The sequence below is a fragment of the Stenella coeruleoalba genome (genome assembly GCF_951394435.1).
Source record: "Stenella coeruleoalba genome assembly, chromosome: 7".
Classification (NCBI taxonomy): domain Eukaryota; kingdom Metazoa; phylum Chordata; class Mammalia; order Artiodactyla; family Delphinidae; genus Stenella; species Stenella coeruleoalba.
In genome coordinates, this window is record NC_137153.1 from 112,467,053 (window position 1) to 112,484,558 (window position 17,506).

At 53.5% G+C, this 17,506-nt stretch overlaps 1 protein-coding gene across 1 annotated transcript in view; it reads left to right on the forward strand.

Annotated features, from left to right (window-relative positions):
• OLFML2A (olfactomedin like 2A) overlaps positions 1-16,052 on the forward strand; it is a 31,915-nt gene extending 15,863 nt beyond the window's left edge. Inside the window, exons 4-9 of the mRNA XM_079926025.1 lie at positions 2,703-2,810; positions 4,935-5,144; positions 6,946-7,192; positions 9,346-9,576; positions 10,642-10,827; positions 11,814-16,052. Coding sequence (XP_079782151.1) covers positions 2,703-2,810; positions 4,935-5,144; positions 6,946-7,192; positions 9,346-9,576; positions 10,642-10,827; positions 11,814-12,418 — 1,587 coding nt within the window. The 3' untranslated portion in view covers positions 12,419-16,052. The remainder of the gene's footprint in view (positions 1-2,702; positions 2,811-4,934; positions 5,145-6,945; positions 7,193-9,345; positions 9,577-10,641; positions 10,828-11,813) is intronic.
• The last annotated feature ends 1,454 nt before the right edge of the window (positions 16,053-17,506 follow it).

Consider the following 17,506-nt stretch of genomic DNA (forward strand, 5'->3'; position numbering starts at 1 on the left):
CCGGGAGCTGTCCCTTCAGTGCACAGCAGCCATGGGGGGTTTTATTCAGCCTTAAAGGACTGGAGTGGGGCAGTGGTGGGATTAACCCAGCAGGAGGGGTCGTAGGAGGAACACAGAGAAGATACTTCGCCTCCTTGATACTGTAGGAGTATAAGTGAGTACCCGACAGGTACCCAGTGAGCCCCAAGAGGAGAAGTGGACAGAGGCAGTAGGAGACAGAGCTGAGGCCCCTCTCATTTGACTAGGCTCCCCCTCCCTCAGTGGGCAGCCCCCCCCAGGAGAGGAGGTTAGGGGAAGCCACTGCGGAGGGGAACAGGGCAACCCACCCTATACCTGCCCCTGTCTCTACCCCAACCCTTCCCCTCAAGCTAAGAACTGCAGCTGTGATTTAGCCTTAGTTGCATGGCTCTGAGGAGGAAGAATGGGATTCTAGATTCCCTTTCCTTCTGGACCTGAATTCAGCATGGCCCCACCCTTGAGGAATTCCAGTCCTATGGGGACACAGCTCCTGACCCCAGTAATGGCAGTGCGGTCAGTGCCGGGCCAATGGACGTCCCAGGGACTGTGGGAACCCAGAGGAGGAGGTAACATTACAACTGGGCTTTGAGGGATGTGTAGGAGTCCCTCGAGCAGAGCAGAAATAAGAACATTCTGGGTGAGAGTAAGTGGAGTGGGTGTGACCCAGGGTGCCTCCCTACCCTCTCTTTGCCCCAGCCCCACTAGCCGCCTGTCAGTTCCACACTGTACTTCTCAAACTATATGTGGTGAAAGACCAGTTTTTCAAACAATCTGTCAAGAACTGGGAATTCCTTGGCGATCCAGTGGTTAGGACTTGGCGCTCTCATTCCCAGGGGCCCAGGTTTGATCCCTGATCAGGAACTAAAATCCTGCAAGCCACGTGGCTCGGTCAAAAATAAAATCTGTCAAGAACAAACACTCTTGTAAAATACTGTAAAAATGAATTGTTAGGAAAATGAATTGGAATAGAAACAGACACGCAAAATACAAGTCCAGTGTTGTATTATTAGAGTCTACAGATATAAAATTTCTCTGTCAAATGGCTCTGAAAGTTTATAAAAGCCTACGCTCGCTTTTTGTAATTATTTTATCACAGACTGGTAACGAGCAGCTTGGACTTGTGCTGGTCCGCAGACTACATTTTGAGTTGCTCGGCTCAAACACACCATGTGTCTTCACACCTCCAGCTCTTTGCACGAGCTGTTCCCTTTGCCTGGAATGTCCTTCTCCGGCCATCGTTGTCTGATTTGTGCTCCTTCTTCAGAGCTCAGTTCAAACAAAACTTCCTGCTGGCAGCCTTTACTAAACCACACACACTCCCAGACAAGGTCAGTGCCCCATCGTTAATGACCTGGGCACCTGTGTGTGTTCCCACCTGCATTCCCCGATCCAGGCACCTCTGTGTTACTCTGCACTCCTTGACAGCCTGTAAAGGACCATGAAGGCTCGTGTCTGTATTGTCATCACTGTCCTTAATGCCTGACCCAGAGTGAACATTTGCTGAGGCCGAAGAAGGTGGCAGGGGCAGATCAAGAAGGGCTTGAATGCCAGGGTCAGGAGATAAGTAGTCACACTTGGGCAGTGGGGAGCCACAGCAAGTAATCTAGCAGGGGAGAGACCCATGGTCAAAGTTTTGGTGGCCATGAAGGCAGCAGAAGTGAAGCTAGGAGGTCCCATTTAGCCGCCTGGAATAGTAATCATCATTGCTGGTATTCACGAAGGCCTTGCTGTGTGCCCATTCTGAGCTGAGCCCTATCCAGACGGCACTGCTCCGCTCCACAACCCTGCTGCCCATTTCACAGAGAAGGAAGCTGAGGCCCAGGAGAGTCTCCGTGCATGGTCCTCAAACTGAACTCCACAGAGCCCTGGGGTACCATGCAACCCCTCGGAGTCTGAACAAGGCTGTAGGGGAGCAGAGAAGACTCGAGGCCCTATCCCTTCTTCCACCAGAGCCCCCCACCCCCTTTTTCTGTTTTAGAGATCAAAGTCTATTCAGAGAAGAACTCTCTGGCTTAAAACAGCTTGAACACCCCTGGGAGAGTGGGAATAAAACTGTGTTGGAAACAGCTGGCCAAGGCCAGACAGGAGCACCACCATGCTCAGGCCCTGAGAGCGCGTACAGGGGTGGCTGGAGGAACCACCCGCTAGAAGCAAGGGAGAGCTGATCTCCCAACCGGCGCCTTGTGCCAAGGTTTCCCTGACACTCTCGCTGGCATCTTGGCCACTCTAGCTAGGATGCTGGGCTACTAGATGCCCACACCAATCAGGCATTGCCTACAGGCTGCCCCAGGAGGACGTAGACTCCCAGGCATTTTGGTGGGCAAATGGCTCTTTGAAGAGAGTCACAGATGCAGACTGTTAAAAGGAGGCACATGGAAGCCAAGGCTGGGCACAAGAAACAGAAGCAGGGATCCAGGGGATGTGGATGGAGCTCCCCCCGTGTCCACTGCACACCTCGTGGGGTCGTTCAGGATTAAGTGAAATGGTTCATTCAAGCCCCTATGCAGTGTCTGCCATATGGAAGTGCTCAAAAGCGCTTGTCTTGTGTTTATGAGCAGGCTGGGTCTAGTCAGGCAGACCACTCTGAGGCTCTGGGGTTCACGCTCTGGTGGGGCTCCTTTTGCACCCTCTGTGCCTGGCCGCGTGCTGTGCCTTTTCCCTAACCCTCACCCTTCCCCGGGCAGCTGCAGTCCATGGTGGATCTCCTAGAGGGCACCTTGTACAGCATGGACCTGATGAAGGTGCACGCCTACGTCCACAAAGTGGCTTCCCAGATGAACACGCTGGAAGAGGTAAGGGCAGGGCTCGAAACAGAGGCCAGGCTGGTGCAGTGCTGGCGGCCAAGGGCAGTGTCCGAAGGGGCCTAGGTAATTCTGTCTGGACCCTGGTGGCTGTTAGAAGCTGGACTCCTGCAGGGAGCTGGGAGAAGGAGATACAGGCCACAGGGTCCAGCCTTTGAGGAAGAGGTCTGACTGGGCCTCAAGGGCCTGTAGGAAGCTGGAAGGCTGGGTGGAGAAACTGAGGCACCTGCTGGTTGTATGAAAGAGGTGCAGAGGGGGCTGAAACTTGCAGTCGCCCTCAGTTCGCCAAGACCAGGGCCCATATATTGCACAAGTCTGGGGCAACCATTCGCATTGTGCAGGACCGGCCAAGCCCACGGGGGCCAAGCTCGAGGTAGCATGGCTGTTCAAGGGCCCACCTACCGTGGAGGCAGAGGTGCTAAGTGTCTTCTCCTGGTCAGGGTAAATGTGCTGGAGGGCTGGGCGGGTGGCTGATACTGCCCCCTGAGGACAGGGACAGAGTTGAGTGAGCATGGAGGTTCAGGCTGCAGGTTTGAGGTTTGCATCTCTGCTGGCACAGCCTGGCCTCCGCCTGTTTCCTGCATCCGGTCCCTGCTGGGCTGCTGGGAGCCTGGGGATATGCAGCTGCCAGGAGGGGCGTGAAGGCTTCCTTTCCCAGCTTCCTTTCCACAGGGAGGGGGGCACCTGGGCATCCTGTGCCCCACGAGAGGAGATTAACCCCTTACTCAGCCCAAAGTTGGGGTCACAGTGGCTTCAATTATTCAAAAAGTGTTTGGTGAGTATCTCTTATGTGCCAGGCCCATGCCAGCATGGCAGAATGGTAACAGTCGTTGCATTTCTGCTGTGCACCAGCATTTCCTGTGCATCTAGCATGCCAGGCTCTCCTGTTGTTGGTTCTACAGTCAGCCTCCTTTGACCTCTCCTCTGGTAATCTTAGGAAATGTTAACTCACTTCGCGCAACTGTGAGCCAGACAATCTGGAGGGTATGTCTGCAGAGCCTGGAACAAACCAGAAATGATTTCTGCAGCCACAAGGAAATGATTTTTAAATTATCTTCTGTTTTGCATTATCTGTGCTTTGCTTCTGTTCACTAAGTGATAGCTATGAAAAAAAAAGAAAAAGAAAAAGTTTTTGCTACCACGGGGCGGGGGGGGAGGCGGAGAGAACAGCCTCACTGAGGAGGAGACGGCTCCCTCTGCCTAAGGGAAAAACATCGCAGGAGGTCAGGCGACAATCTGGGGTCCCAGCTTCCTTCTGCTTTCTTCCCTTACATCAGTGTTCTCAACCAGGGGTGATTTTGCTCCCCAGGGGACAGCTGGCACTATCTGGAGGCATTTCTGGTTGTTACAGTTTGGGGGAGGTGGGTGGCGGATGCCATCGGTCCTAGCGGGCAGAGGCCAGGGACGCTGCTAAACATCCTACAGTGCACAGGACAGCCCCACAGCGCCCAAATGTCAGTAGTGCTGAGGTTGAGAAACCTGCCTTACACAGTGTGCCTTCTGTCCACCCTGTGATCCAGGTGGGAGTGGGGCTAGGGGCTGCTAAAGCCAGGCAGAGTCCCCAGCAGTAGGGAGACAAAGAGGCAGGGCAGGAGAACAAGAGGAAGAGTAAAGGTGGGGCTTGGTGCGGTGGGAGGAGCCAAGCCTGCCCAGGAGAGAAGTCGGAGGCCTGGAGACTAGGAAGGGATCAGAGACCGTAGCAAAACCCCAGAGTTCCGGTGTTTGAGTATTTTATTAAAAAGAGGTATTTATGTATTACTTGCTAAATTAAAAGGTAATTTTAAAGTAGCAAAAGATTGGTAGCAACTTAAAAGGTGGATCCATAAGGGACTGGCTAAATACATTTTGGCCCATCCATACAGTGGAAACTGTGTGGCGAGTAAAAGGTATGGGGAGTGCTATATATACAGATATGCAAGAGTTCCCAAAATAGGCTAAGTGAGAAAGCAACGTGCAAAGGAAAGGAAGGCAGGGAGGAAGGGAGGGAACGCCCTGCCCGTTCTCCCAGGCCCTGCTCAGGAGACTGGGCAGCAAAGCCTGATGGCAGAAGCTGGGGTGTCCCCCCGGGCTGGGGACAGTCAGAGGCTGGAAAGGTCTTGGGTCCCGCCCCCACAGAGTATCAAGGCCAACCTGAGCCGGGAGAACGAGGTGGTGAGGGAGAGCATGCGCCACTTCAGGGAGCAGCTGGGGCACTACGAGAACCACTCAGCCATCATGATGAGCATCAAGAAGGAGCTCTCCAGTCTGGGCCTCCAGCTGCTGCAGAAGGACGCGGCCACGGCGCCCGCCGCTGCCCCAGCCCCCAGGCCTGGCAGTAAGGCTCAGGTGAGGCTAGGGCTCTTGTGACGGGCCAGAAGGTGGGTGGGCTGGGAGCACAGTGTGCCAGGACCTCGGCCCTGAGGGCCAGCTGGGTGGGGCTTCGGGGCTGCGGGCTGGGCCGAGGGCTGGCACGGCAGGGGAGTTCGTGGCAGGGCGGGGGCAGGGGCTGCCTGCTGCTCAGTGAGCCGTCAACACAGGTGAACTGGGGGCAGACGTGGGGCTCCAGCCCAGGGACACGGTTGTAGAGATGACCCTCCCTGCCTGGTCCTGGGGAACCAGGACGGCTGCGGCAAAACCACTTCTAACCTCCCCTGCTGCGGCTGGGCCCCTGCCTGGGTCAGGCCTGCTCATGGGTAGATGGACAATGCCTTGGGGACCCCAGCCGACTAATACCACTTCATCCAACCCATCCTGGGGTGGAGAACTCCTGCAGCAAACACCCAGCCTTCCATATTCAAACTCAGCGCACAAAGTGAGCAAAGGCCCTCACCAGGCTGAGCCACCAGACACACAACACACCTTCGGGCAGATTTGAAAAAGGCCCTCTTGTAGGCAGACATGCTGCAGAAAAGGCTCTCCCACAGGCCAGATAAATTAAAAGGAGGAGCCCCCTTTGGGTGGATAAATTGTACAAAGGCTCCTTCCTGTGACAGACACGTACCAGGGTGTGCGGCTTGGCAAATGGAGTACAGACTAGACTTCAGTCCCATTCGTGCCCTTTTGACCAGTTCCACATGCAGGATACAGCCCACCACTCCCACAGCGGCCTTGTGTTTTGGTGAGTGGAGGGAAAAGGGAGCTGACTTCTTCGCAGACATTATCTCAGTTAATCTTATAGCCACCTGCGAGGAAGGATGCTCGTCGCCAGTTTGGCAGATGAAGAAACACGGAGTGGGGTCACTCAGAGAAGGTGGCTGTGTTGGAACCCGGGCCTGCCTGACAGCCGAGCCCACGCTCTTCCTCTCCACCCCTCAGCCTCCGTGCTGACATTTTGACAATGGGGCTATTTGTGTCTGCAGCAGGGACCACCTAGATGCTGATAAAGCAGGGAGGAAGCCTAGTGTCTTGACCCAGAGCTGGCTTCCTGCTCATTCGTGTGCCAGTTCCACAGTAAGAATGAATCCCGTTTGGGCAGTGGCACAGAAGGTCTAGATCCTGTACTTACTGTATCTCCTAGAGACCCTGCCTAACAATGGGTGATGTCACCGGCCCTAGGTTCTTGTGCCAAGCCAGCATCAGAGGCATTTAAAAGGAAGCAAAAATAACAAAATTCACAAAATGTTAGAAACAGCATGCCCTCAGGTCAATGCCCCGGTGACCAACCATCCCAGTTTGCCCGGGACTGAAGGGTTTCCCAGGATACAGGACTTTCAGTGCTAACACTGGGAAAGTTCCATCACACTGTGATGAACTGGTCACCCTGCCTTGGGGCCTGAGAACCTCTCCCTGCCCATACACAGAGATCAATGAGTGAGAGGGACAGGGATGGGAAGCTGACTTCCCCAGGGAGCACACCGTTGTAGTCTACCCCCAGCGGGGAGTGTACAGGAGTTGGGAAGTAGAACAGGAATCTAACCTATCAGGCTGGGCTTCAAGCCTGCAGGGGAGCTAGAGAGCTGAGTGGGGAAACTGAGGCACACCCCAGTCATGAATGTAACTATGGGAGGAAAGCTGTGACTTCATGAGCACCTGGGATGCAGGGCCAGGAGCAACATGGCCATTACCAGCCCCCACATGCTGAGCCTCCTGACGCCCCGCAACATCCCTTCTACCATCCTCCAAATCTGAGACTTCCCTTCTCCCCCAGGACACAGCTGGAGGGAAAGGCAGAGACAACAACAAATATGGCAGCATGCAGAAGAGCTTTGTAGACAAGGGCCTCCCAAAACCTCCTAAGGAGAAGCTGCTGAAAGTGGAGAAGCTGAAGAAGGAGGGCAAGGGCAGACTCCCCCAGACCACAGCCAAGCCCCGGGCCCTGGCCCAGCAGCAGGCTGTGATCCGAGGCATCACCTACTACAAGGCGGGCAGAAAGGAGATGACCGAGGCCATGGCTGGTGAGTCAGAGGAAGATTGGAACCTTGGGGAGTGGGGGCCCCTACAGGGACCCAGGGTCTTCTCTACAGTCAGACTGCCCCAGATCTCAGCTCCATGGGTTACCTGTTGGTGCCCTTTGCTCGTCCTGGGGTTGTTGGGGATGAAATGATCAAATCAACACAAAGGGCCACTCAGTTCCTCTCCAGTAGTTATAGCTGTCTCCACCCTCACTGGCCTTTTCCTTCTTCATTGAAAGATGTGCGGAAGGTTCACTATGTACGTGCTGTACCTTCCGGACTTTCTGCCTAACACGGAGCTCACAGTCTAGTGGGAAAAAGCAAACCCATAACCAGGCAGCTGCCTCTGGTGGGCGGGCAAACACAGGGATCAGACCAGCGTTCTGGGAAGTGACCTGGGGCCTTTGAGGCACCTCCCATTTCCAGACTGGCCTTGGAGTGGATGGCCTCTCCAGCACCTCCCACTCTTTTCTCCCCAAAGAAGAGCCCACAGACTCTTGTATCTTTCTTACAGCTCCCTGCCCGATCACAGTGAAGGACAACAAAATAATGAACCGAGAAACAAGAGACAAAATTTCCAAGAGTTCCCAAATTTCTGGGCCATCCCCACTGGTGTGGCTCCTGATTCTTCCCCTGAGCCCCTCCCCAGATGCCTGCTCTCCTCTGATGTCCCTGAGAGGTGTCCCAAGCCTGCTCCCGCTTCCAGGGTCCTGCTGACCACCTCCTCCAGTGAGGTTCTCTGCCCAGCCCATGCCCAAGGGGGCCAGGGGTAGAACTGTGAGGGACCAGTCTCCCAAGAGCCCCCTCAATTCTTGGCCTCTCAGGGCTCAGGGGCCTCTTCTCCCAGCTCCTGGTGCCAGCTGCTGGCTCTGAGTCCTGCCAGGTCAGCCTAGCCACGGCATAGAGCCGCTGACCCCTGGCCAGGGCTCTGCCCAGGAACAGCTGCAGGCATCTGACTCTGCCAGTGAGGGCCGTGGGAACAAGCCCCTGCCCTGGCAGGCTGCCAAGGCTGGGCCCCACTGAGGCCTGCTGACCAGAGGGGGTGCCCGCATTCCCGAGAGACTCTAGGGGCTGCTCCACAGCAGGGCCTGGCTAAACCTCCGTGCAAAGAGGAAGCCCAGCAGGGAGAGAAAAGGAAGAAGTCAGGTGATTGTCTTGGAGTCAAGGGGCCTCAGTGCATCTCTGGGGGCCACACCATCACGGTAACAACAGCACCATTCCTTTGTCTCTGGCATCACAGCCTGCGGAGTCCTTTCACACATGCTGTTGCACTTGATCCAGCAGAGGAAACAAGCTCAGAGAGGTGAAGTGACAGCCTCCAGGTTTCACGGCGAGTTAGTGGGACTGGAACCCAGAGGCTGAGGAGTTTTTGTCCCCTGCGCTGTGCCACTGAGTCTTTCCCTACCCAGACCCCATCCATTCCAACCCAGGAAAGCGTGGGTCAGGGAGGACGCAGAGATGGCCCCAAACCAGTCCCACGGAGCTGAAAAAGTCCTCCTATCAGCAAAGCCCGTGCCAGCAGGAGTGGAAGAAGTGGGGGAGGGATGCCAAGAAAGCTGAGAGATGGGAGATAGGAGATGAACGAGGGGGCAGAGACAGAGAACTGGGGTCCAGAGGTGACGGGAAGCTGGCTGCACCTGCCCTGCCCTACCTGAAGTGGCAAATCCTGGGTGAGAGAAACTAGAGGGTGTTTCCAGGGCAGCGGACTAGGAGAAAGTCTGTAAAATGGGAGCAAGGGTGTCTGCCTACTGGAATTGGATCCAGGAAATGAAGGAATTGGTACAAAGGGACATTGAGGGGGGAAAGGGGTCTCACATCTGGCACCTCGTATTTGCCAGGATCTGTGCAAATGTCTTGTGCACATTTTCCTCTAATCAACACAACAGCTTGACGTGGTGGACCTCATGACTCATTTCACGGAAGGGGAAGCCGAGGCCCACTGAGGCAGGGGACTTGGCCGAGGCCACTCATCTCAGGGGCCTATAGCCAGTCTGCTGACCATGAAGCCTTCCCCACCTCCCACTTTTCAAGGCCTTTCACTCCTTAGGGGCCACCCGCACATCTCCCCCATGGCCCCAGCGCTGGGACCCAGTGGGCCTGGACCCCGGGCAGCGGCAGTGCTGCTGGGATGTGAGCACAGGGTCTTCTCTCCACAGATAACGCCCTCAAGGGCACTTCCTGGCTGGAGCAGCGGCCGCCCCGGGTGGAGGGCAGGCAGCCTGAGCCCAACTCAGCAGAGCGTGACGAGACTGGGCCCAGGGCCTCTGAGGGAGCGGACTTGGCCCCTGGCACCCCTGCCTCGGATCCCACCCCCACCCCTACCCTGACTCCCATCACCAGTCCCCTGCCCACCACGCCACCTTCACGCCCAGAAGTCCCCAGCCAAGGTGAGTAAGCCTCCCAGGGGTCAGCAAACTACAGCCCGTGGGCCAAACACAGCCTATAGCCTGTTTTTGTACAGCCCTTGAGCTAAGAGTGGTTCTTACATTTTTTAAGGGTTGTTAAAGAATATGAGACAGAAGTATGTGGTCTGGAAAGTCTAAAATGTTTGCTATCTGATCGTTACAGAAAAAGCTTGACAACATTAACAGTGAAACAAGGTAGTGTTTCCAACAAATTCTTCTTAAAACGTCACCTAGAACCCCATCATCAAATCCAGCAACTATTTTCACTTCTGTATTTCCTCTGTCTAGTCTTTGGCCGTTTTTATCTCCATGTTTATAGTTTTGGCTTGTGTCTTTGGTAGAAATCTTCCTCATTAAGTCATCGATGGAGCCCGTCCTTCTGGAGGGCATCTTGGCTATCTGTGATAACAAGACAAAACCATTCCCTACTTTGGTCCACGTGCATTCCACTTCTAGGAATCTCTTTCCTAAAGGATCCATCAGATATGTGAACAACAGCTGCAGCTTAACTGGTTTCCTTGCAGCCTGTTTCTAACGTCAGAAAACTGAACATAATCTAAAGGCCTAACACTGAGGGGACTGGTTAAATAAATTCAAGGGCGCAGCTGTCTGGCGGCCTGGTGGAACCTTGAGATCACATCATTAAAGGCCATTTAATGATGTGAGAGATTGCTCAGTGGAAGGAAAAAACAGGATACCTAAAACTGTATATTCAGAATCATGTTTTTTTTTAAGTATGTCTGCATGACTATACATGCAGAGAAAAAAAAGGAAAGGAAGGAAATACAACATGTTTAAAAATTTCTTTGAATAATAGAATTTTGAATGATTTTTATTTTCTCCGTTCTCCTTTTCTGAATGTTCTATGTTTTCTACAATGATCAGACATTGCTTTGATCACGAAAAAAGAAAAAAGAAATACATAAGGCTGCAAACAAAACCTCAGGAGGGATTTAAGTAAGACCCAGATAACGTTCCCAGGACTGTTGCTCTGGCTCAGCGTCTGTGGGTCTGTGTACCAAATGCTGCACCCCTTGCTCCCCACAGGCAGAGAGACGAGCTGCGAGGGCACCCTCCGGGCCGTGGACCCCCCTGTGAGACACCACAGCTATGGGCGCCATGAGGGAGCCTGGATGAAGGACCCCGCTGCGAGGGATGACAAGATCTATGTCACCAACTACTACTATGGAAACAGCCTGGTGGAATTCCGCAACCTGGAAAACTTCAAGCAAGGTCAGGGACCCCTGTGATGGGAAAGGGGCAGGTGTGGGTAGCCTAGGGAGGGTCCCCCATGGAGACTTGGCCCTCCTTTGCCTTGTGGTTTCCTGTGGTCCAGACTTCCCCTGCCTGGCCTAGCTCTGAATGGTCAGCCACCACAAGAAGAGGAGTCTGGGGGCACCCCCTATGTGCTGGCCCCAGGCCAGAAGCTGGAATGCAACAGCAAACAAGATGGACATGGTCTTGCCCTCATGAGTGTAATTTACTGTCAAGGGTAACAATGCTTAGAATTTCCACTTGTTGAGTGCTTATTATGTGCTAATCACCAGTGTGTATCAGCTCATGATATCTTTGAGGTGGGGGTTATCACCCTGTTTTACAGATGAGCAGAGCCCCAGGCCTTACAGGACCTTCAGGTCTGGGCAGGGAAGGGCAGAAATTTGGTTATCAGATCTGGAACATGATGAGGGGAAAGGGTCATTTAGACATGAGCTGCCCTCCAGAAATGCACAATCTGATGTGCATGGCAAAGGCTTCAAGAAACAATTTCAATATAGTGCTAGAGGGAGGCCTCGGGGGCTATGGGAACCCAGCCTGGAGATCAGGGAAGACTTTCCAGAGGAGGTGATGCTGAGGCATTCCCCAGGCAGATAGGATGGGAAATGGCAGTCTAGGCAGAGGAAACAGCGTGGGCAAACGCCCTGAAACAAAGCACAGGGGCTGGTAACAGCCTGTATCTAAATCCTGGCTGTGCTGTTCCACAACCAGTGACCTTGAACCCTCTGAGCCTGTTCTCTCCCTGGCAAATGGGATAATAATAGTACCTCCTTCATGGGACTGTCTTGATGGGATCAGATAACTGGCCCAGCTCCAGGCCCATAGCTCACTCAGTATCCTTGCTGGGCCACCCAGGAGCCCTGGTCCCTGGCCTCCCTGGTCCCTGGGGTGGGCTGGGGTTTTTTCGGGAAGCTCTGGTGTGACCTTCCGCCCTCCGCACGCAGGCCGCTGGAGTAACATGTACAAGCTGCCCTACAACTGGATCGGCACAGGCCACGTGGTGTACCAGGGCGCCTTCTACTACAACCGCGCCTTCACCAAGAACATCATCAAGTACGACCTGCGGCAGCGCTTTGTGGCCTCCTGGGCGATGCTGCCCGACGCGGTGTACGAGGACACCACACCCTGGAAGTGGCGCGGCCACTCGGACATTGACTTCGCCGTGGACGAGAGCGGCCTGTGGGTCATCTATCCCGCTGCGGATGACCACCACGAGGCCCAGTCCGAGGTGATCGTGCTGAGCCGCCTGGACCCCGGCGACCTGTCGGTGCACCGTGAGACCACGTGGAAGACGTGGCTGCGGCGAAACTCCTACGGGAACTGCTTCCTGGTGTGCGGCATCCTGTACGCCGTGGACACCTACAACCAGCGGGAGGGCCATGTGGCCTATGCCTTCGACACGCACACGGGCACCGACGCCCGCCCGCAGCTGCCCTTCCTCAACGAGCACGCCTACACCACCCAGATCGACTACAACCCCAAGGAGCGGGTGCTCTACGCCTGGGACAACGGTCACCAGCTCACCTATACCCTCCACTTCGTGGTCTGAGCGAGACCTGGGCTCACGGGAGAGGAGTGGCCGTGGGCATGGGGGGCTCCCCACAGTGACTCCTGCAAGGGACTCCCTCAGCAAATATTTATTTACTGGGCCCAGGCCTGGAGCTAGGTGCTAAGCAGTGGGCACAGCCAGCGTCAAGCTTCCTCAGCACTCAGTGGAGTAATAATCACTTACATTTGTACAACACTGCCAAGAGCTTCATGTGCACTAACCCACTTAATCCTCCTGACACCCTTGGAAGTAGAGACAGTTAAGCCCATTTAACAGGTGAGGAGACTGAGGCCTCACTTTGGATCCGGCAAGCCCATTTTACAGATGAGACCTGACCATGCTCTACCCTAACCTCTCCCCTACCTCCAACCCTCTACCCTCTCCCCTCATTTCTCTTGTTCTCTCAAGTCTATCTCCCTTCCCCGGGGCTACTCAAAACCAGAGGCCTTTGGGACCAACACACTAGTGTTGGGTGGAGGCCCAGCTCTGCGTGCCACCCCAGGCCCCTGTTCCGAAGGAGCTGTTGGTGGCCCTGGGGCTTTGGGCCCTTTGGCTAATGGGCTAATGTCCTTGTTCCATGCCTTTGGCCAGCCCCCCATCCCCACCCCACCCGCTGTCTGACCACATTCCAAACCTCCACAGTCACCCAGCCACTGAGCAGAAACCACACCCCGAGAAAAAATACCAGCCCCCGTTCCAAGACCCCCCGCCCCGTACTCATTTTTATTTTCTCTTATTCTTCATCAGTGCCGTCATTTGTTTCTGCAGCAGCAGCTGAGAAGGCTGCAGGCAGCTGCCTGTCAGCAGCGGCTCTACCAGGGTGGGGAACTGGGCCAGGCCCCGAGGCTCCCTCTTCACCCAGAAGTGCTGGCTTTGGCCACATACCCAGGCTGTGGGACCTCTCCCCAGTCCCTCCCAGAGCCTTTGCGCCTGGGGTCCACCTCATCCTTTCTCTCTGGGCCTTTGAACCCACAACCTATACGCACTCAGGGATACCTCCAGGTCGGCCACGAGCAAGACCCTAGGCCTGAGGCTGGGTGGCACCAGGATGAAACAGGTTTCTTCTTCCTTGTCAGTCCTAACCTGGTTATTTGGTGGGCTGGCCTGGGGGACCGGGGGAGGCTGAGATCTGGGCAACCAGGTCCAGAGGAGGCTTCGGACCTTCTGGGTGCAGGGAGGAGTCAGAGGTGAAAGCTGGGAGGGAAGGAGAAAGGGATCTGTGGATCAGACTTTTCCTGGCTTCAGAGATAATGGTGCCAGGGCTGCCCCGAGCCCAGGACTTGGGGCTGAGGGTGCACAGGTGGGCTCCCCCGAGCCTCAGACCCAGCAGCCCCGGGGACAAGACCTTCAGGCCTGCCCCACATCTGCTTTGAACAGTATTTTTAGAACTGGAAGAAGTTCTCCGGTCTGACTCCCTATATCTACAAAGGAGAAATAGGCCCAGAAAGGTTTAGAGAATGGCTCAGGGCCACACTGGGAACAGGACCCAGCTGATCTCCTTCCAGAAGGGCTTTGTCTTTATCCTTTATTCTCCACACTCAGAGGCAGCTAGGCAATAGACCACCCAGCACCCAAGTCATCCCAACACCTTTGAGGGGTGTTTACTGCTGATCTCTACACAACCCCGGACCCTGCTTCTTTCATTCTGTCCCCATGCCAGCTCCCAGGTATCTGTATATATGAACACCCAGCTGCATACCCAAGAGTGTAAAGAAATGCATTTTGTGCAGGATACATTTCTTTCAGGCATTGTCAGGTGATGTTGTTTTGTTTAAGCTGTAACTCACTGCCGAAGTAAAGGGGAATGATGGCGCCCAGCCAAGCAAGGCCTGACTCATAGTGGCGGACACATCCAGCCTCCCCCGCCCAACTGAACTCTGAGGGCTCCACTTAGAAACTCTTCAGGGGGCTGCAAGTCCCAGCGTTTCCCTTGGCCCTGGGTGTGGGTTTTAGAAGACTCTGTCTTTCGTGATATCACAGCCCAACCACGTGAGAAATGTTCAGGCTCCTCTTTCCCCATTAGTCTTAGAAAAGGGAAAGCTGGAATGGACCAATTTTGGAAAAGGACAAGCAAAATGGTTTTCTCGGGGAGAGGATGCTGGCTGCAGCCTCTAAACATTCACTAAGCCCCTTCTGTTTTCAGGCCCTTGTATGTGGGTTATGTTGTAGGTACAGTTATTTTCCTCATTTTACAGATAGTCAAACTGGAGCCCAGAGAGGTTAAGTGGAGGCAGGGTCAAGTGGAAAGCCAGGTTTCCAAATCGGTAACATAACCTGAGCATCAACAGTGGGCTAAGCAAGCCATGTGCATATTCTTGCATCTTCACAACAGTGGAAGGGATGTACTCTGAGTGTGTCCATTTTACAGACGAGGAAACTGAGGTAAAGGGACTTACCCAAGCACAACAGCTTAGCCTGTAGCACAGTCAGGTTTTCAGGGCTGGTCAGCACATGTTCTTTGCCAACTCTGTGTCACTCTAGCAGCAGCTCCAGAAATGGTGGTCGTTGCTTTTAACCAGTGTAGCCAAGCCACGAATTGCATCTACATAGGAGACCCAAGAAGGAGGTTGGGGTCAGTTTATAAAGAGCCTTGAATGCCAAACCAGAGAAAAGAAAATTCCAAGACAACTGGATTTTGTTCTATCGGTGACAGGAGGCAGGGAAGAGTTTTTGTTGTGGGATTTATTACAGTCGGTAACAGGTACTTCAAACAAAGAAGGAGAGGGCTAGCTTTTCCTACTGACCTCAGCTGTGACAGCAAAGGAAGTTGTCTCTGGTGTTTCTGAACAACATGCTACGTGAAGGGGCTTTGGCTGCCACCTTTGAGTCCTCCCAAGAGATTTCTAGACCTTAATATTTAATTTGCTCTGTCTGGGAGGCAGCCCTAAAGGTGAGGCTGGGCGTTTTTCCTGGGAATGACTTGAGGGCTACTGAAAGCCCGTATGTTCTAAAGCACCTTTTCCTCCATGACAGCACTGGAAACCACTCTGGTGACAGGAGGACACAGCACTGGATGGTTGTCAGGGAGCCCTGGATAGGAGTTAGGGAGTACTAGGTTAGAATCCAGCTATGCTTCTGACATGCTGCACAGAGGGGACAGATGTCAACTCCCTTTTATGGCTGAAGACCTGCAGCTTAGTGAGGACAAAGGGCAGCTGAGGGCCCAAGCAGTACCCTCCTAGAGCTAGAAGTCACCTTTACATACATTATCACTAATCCACCCAGGAACCCCAAGGTTGGCATTACTTTTCCCTATTACAGGGAGTGAACCTCAAGTTCAGAAGCGTTAAGCAACCTGCTCAGGGTCACAAATCTAACAAGTAGTAGAGTCAAGAGTTGAACCAGGTCTGTTTTTACACCAAAGCCCCGAACTAACTGTTGTTAGGAATTTTGTAACCAGTCAGGTTTTCTTCCTTGCTCTGGCTAATGGGAAGCTCAAAGTCAAATTTGAGATTATTTTTAACAATTGTACTGGGTCTCCTACTGGACTCTGGCTTCATTCTGGCTTTCTGCTTTTACCTTTACCCTGATCTCTTTATTTTTATTATATTGTATTTTATCTATTTTTGTAAATTGCCACAATACCTTTTTTTGCAACAAGGTGGAATATACCTAAATAAAGACGTGATCAAAAGCTTGATTTAAAAGTCTTGACTAAATGCTATGGTCTGCATCCTTATCATAACACAGACATTTAATAACTTTAAAACAATACTTTGTTATGAGAATCGGCCTTGTTGCTAGAAACTGATCTGGATTATGAACTAGGGCAGAAGAATCCAACTCAGGCTGACAACCAGGCCCCTCCCAGTGAAGAGGAGAAGCAAGCCATTCCCAAAGGTATGCAGACACTACCTTGCAGCCCCGCCTTCAGCTGCAGAGAGAGAACCCCAGGGAGGGAGCCTTGAGCATCACTTAGTCCCATGTTCTCAAACTTCAGTCCTTCATGTACAGACCCTCGTTGTGATCTTTGTCATTTCCCTCTACCATCTTCAGTATAGTTTTCTATTTCTTTTTTCAATCATTTCATTCTTTTTACTAAAATAATTTTATTTCAAAGGGAAGCTTTATAAGCTGTCAGCAAAAACGAAAACAAAAAGTCTTAAAAAAATTTTTTTTAAGTAGGAATATTACAATAGTAAAAAGAAAGCCAGTGACCACAAACACAAGGTGACCGGGATGCGACACAGAACAAGCAGCACTGTCGCATCCCACTGGACACCGTGCCGGTGAGGCCGGCCAAAGCGCTTTGTGTAAAAAGGAAGATTAGCAAATGTTCAAGGGACATAAAGGGCAAACCAGCAGCAAGTGGATATTGTCCTTGATGTAATCAGAGGGATGGGATTGGAAGGGAATAGCTTCTCCCATGTGGCTTAATGGCCCTTCACGTGGTGGCTTAGGTACCTCCAAGGAGTTCTCAAACCACTGATGGGTGACTTGGATTTAGACTAGCTTCCCAAACACACACACACACACACTCATTCAGCCAGGCCTTCCCTCCCCGGCCTGCCCCAGCTACAGGCCAGCCTCGGCAGAGCCCCTGCCTTGCCTGGTAGCTGGGCACTGTCCCTGTGGCCCTGGGCAATGACGAGGGTCCCAATCCCCACAGTACAGACAGGTCAGAAGCACAATGCGACACCTGCCATGGCAGAGGCTGATGGGAACATGTCCCTCTCACAACTCAGACTCCACTAGGGCTGACCCTAGTCCCAAGCAAGCCAAACATGGCTGGGTTTTAGGTAATCTGGACCATGGCCTCCCCTCTCTGACCCCCTCGCCAGCACCAGTCCCATCTGCTCTCCACCCCATCCTCCCCAGCCTTTGCATCAGCTTTGCATCCCTCTGCCTGGTACACTGGTGCCTGCACCTGTGCGTGGTTGCCTCCCTCTGGTCACTCAGGTCTCAGCTTCCCCAGGGAAACTGTCCCTCAATGCTGAGTCTAAAGTCATCCCCATCGGGCTTCCCTGATGGCGCAGTGGTTAAGAATCTGCCTGCCAATGCAGGAGACACGGGTTCAAGCCCTGGTCCAGGAAGATCCCACATGCCACGGAGCAAGTAAGCCCGTGCACCACAACTACTGAGCCTGCG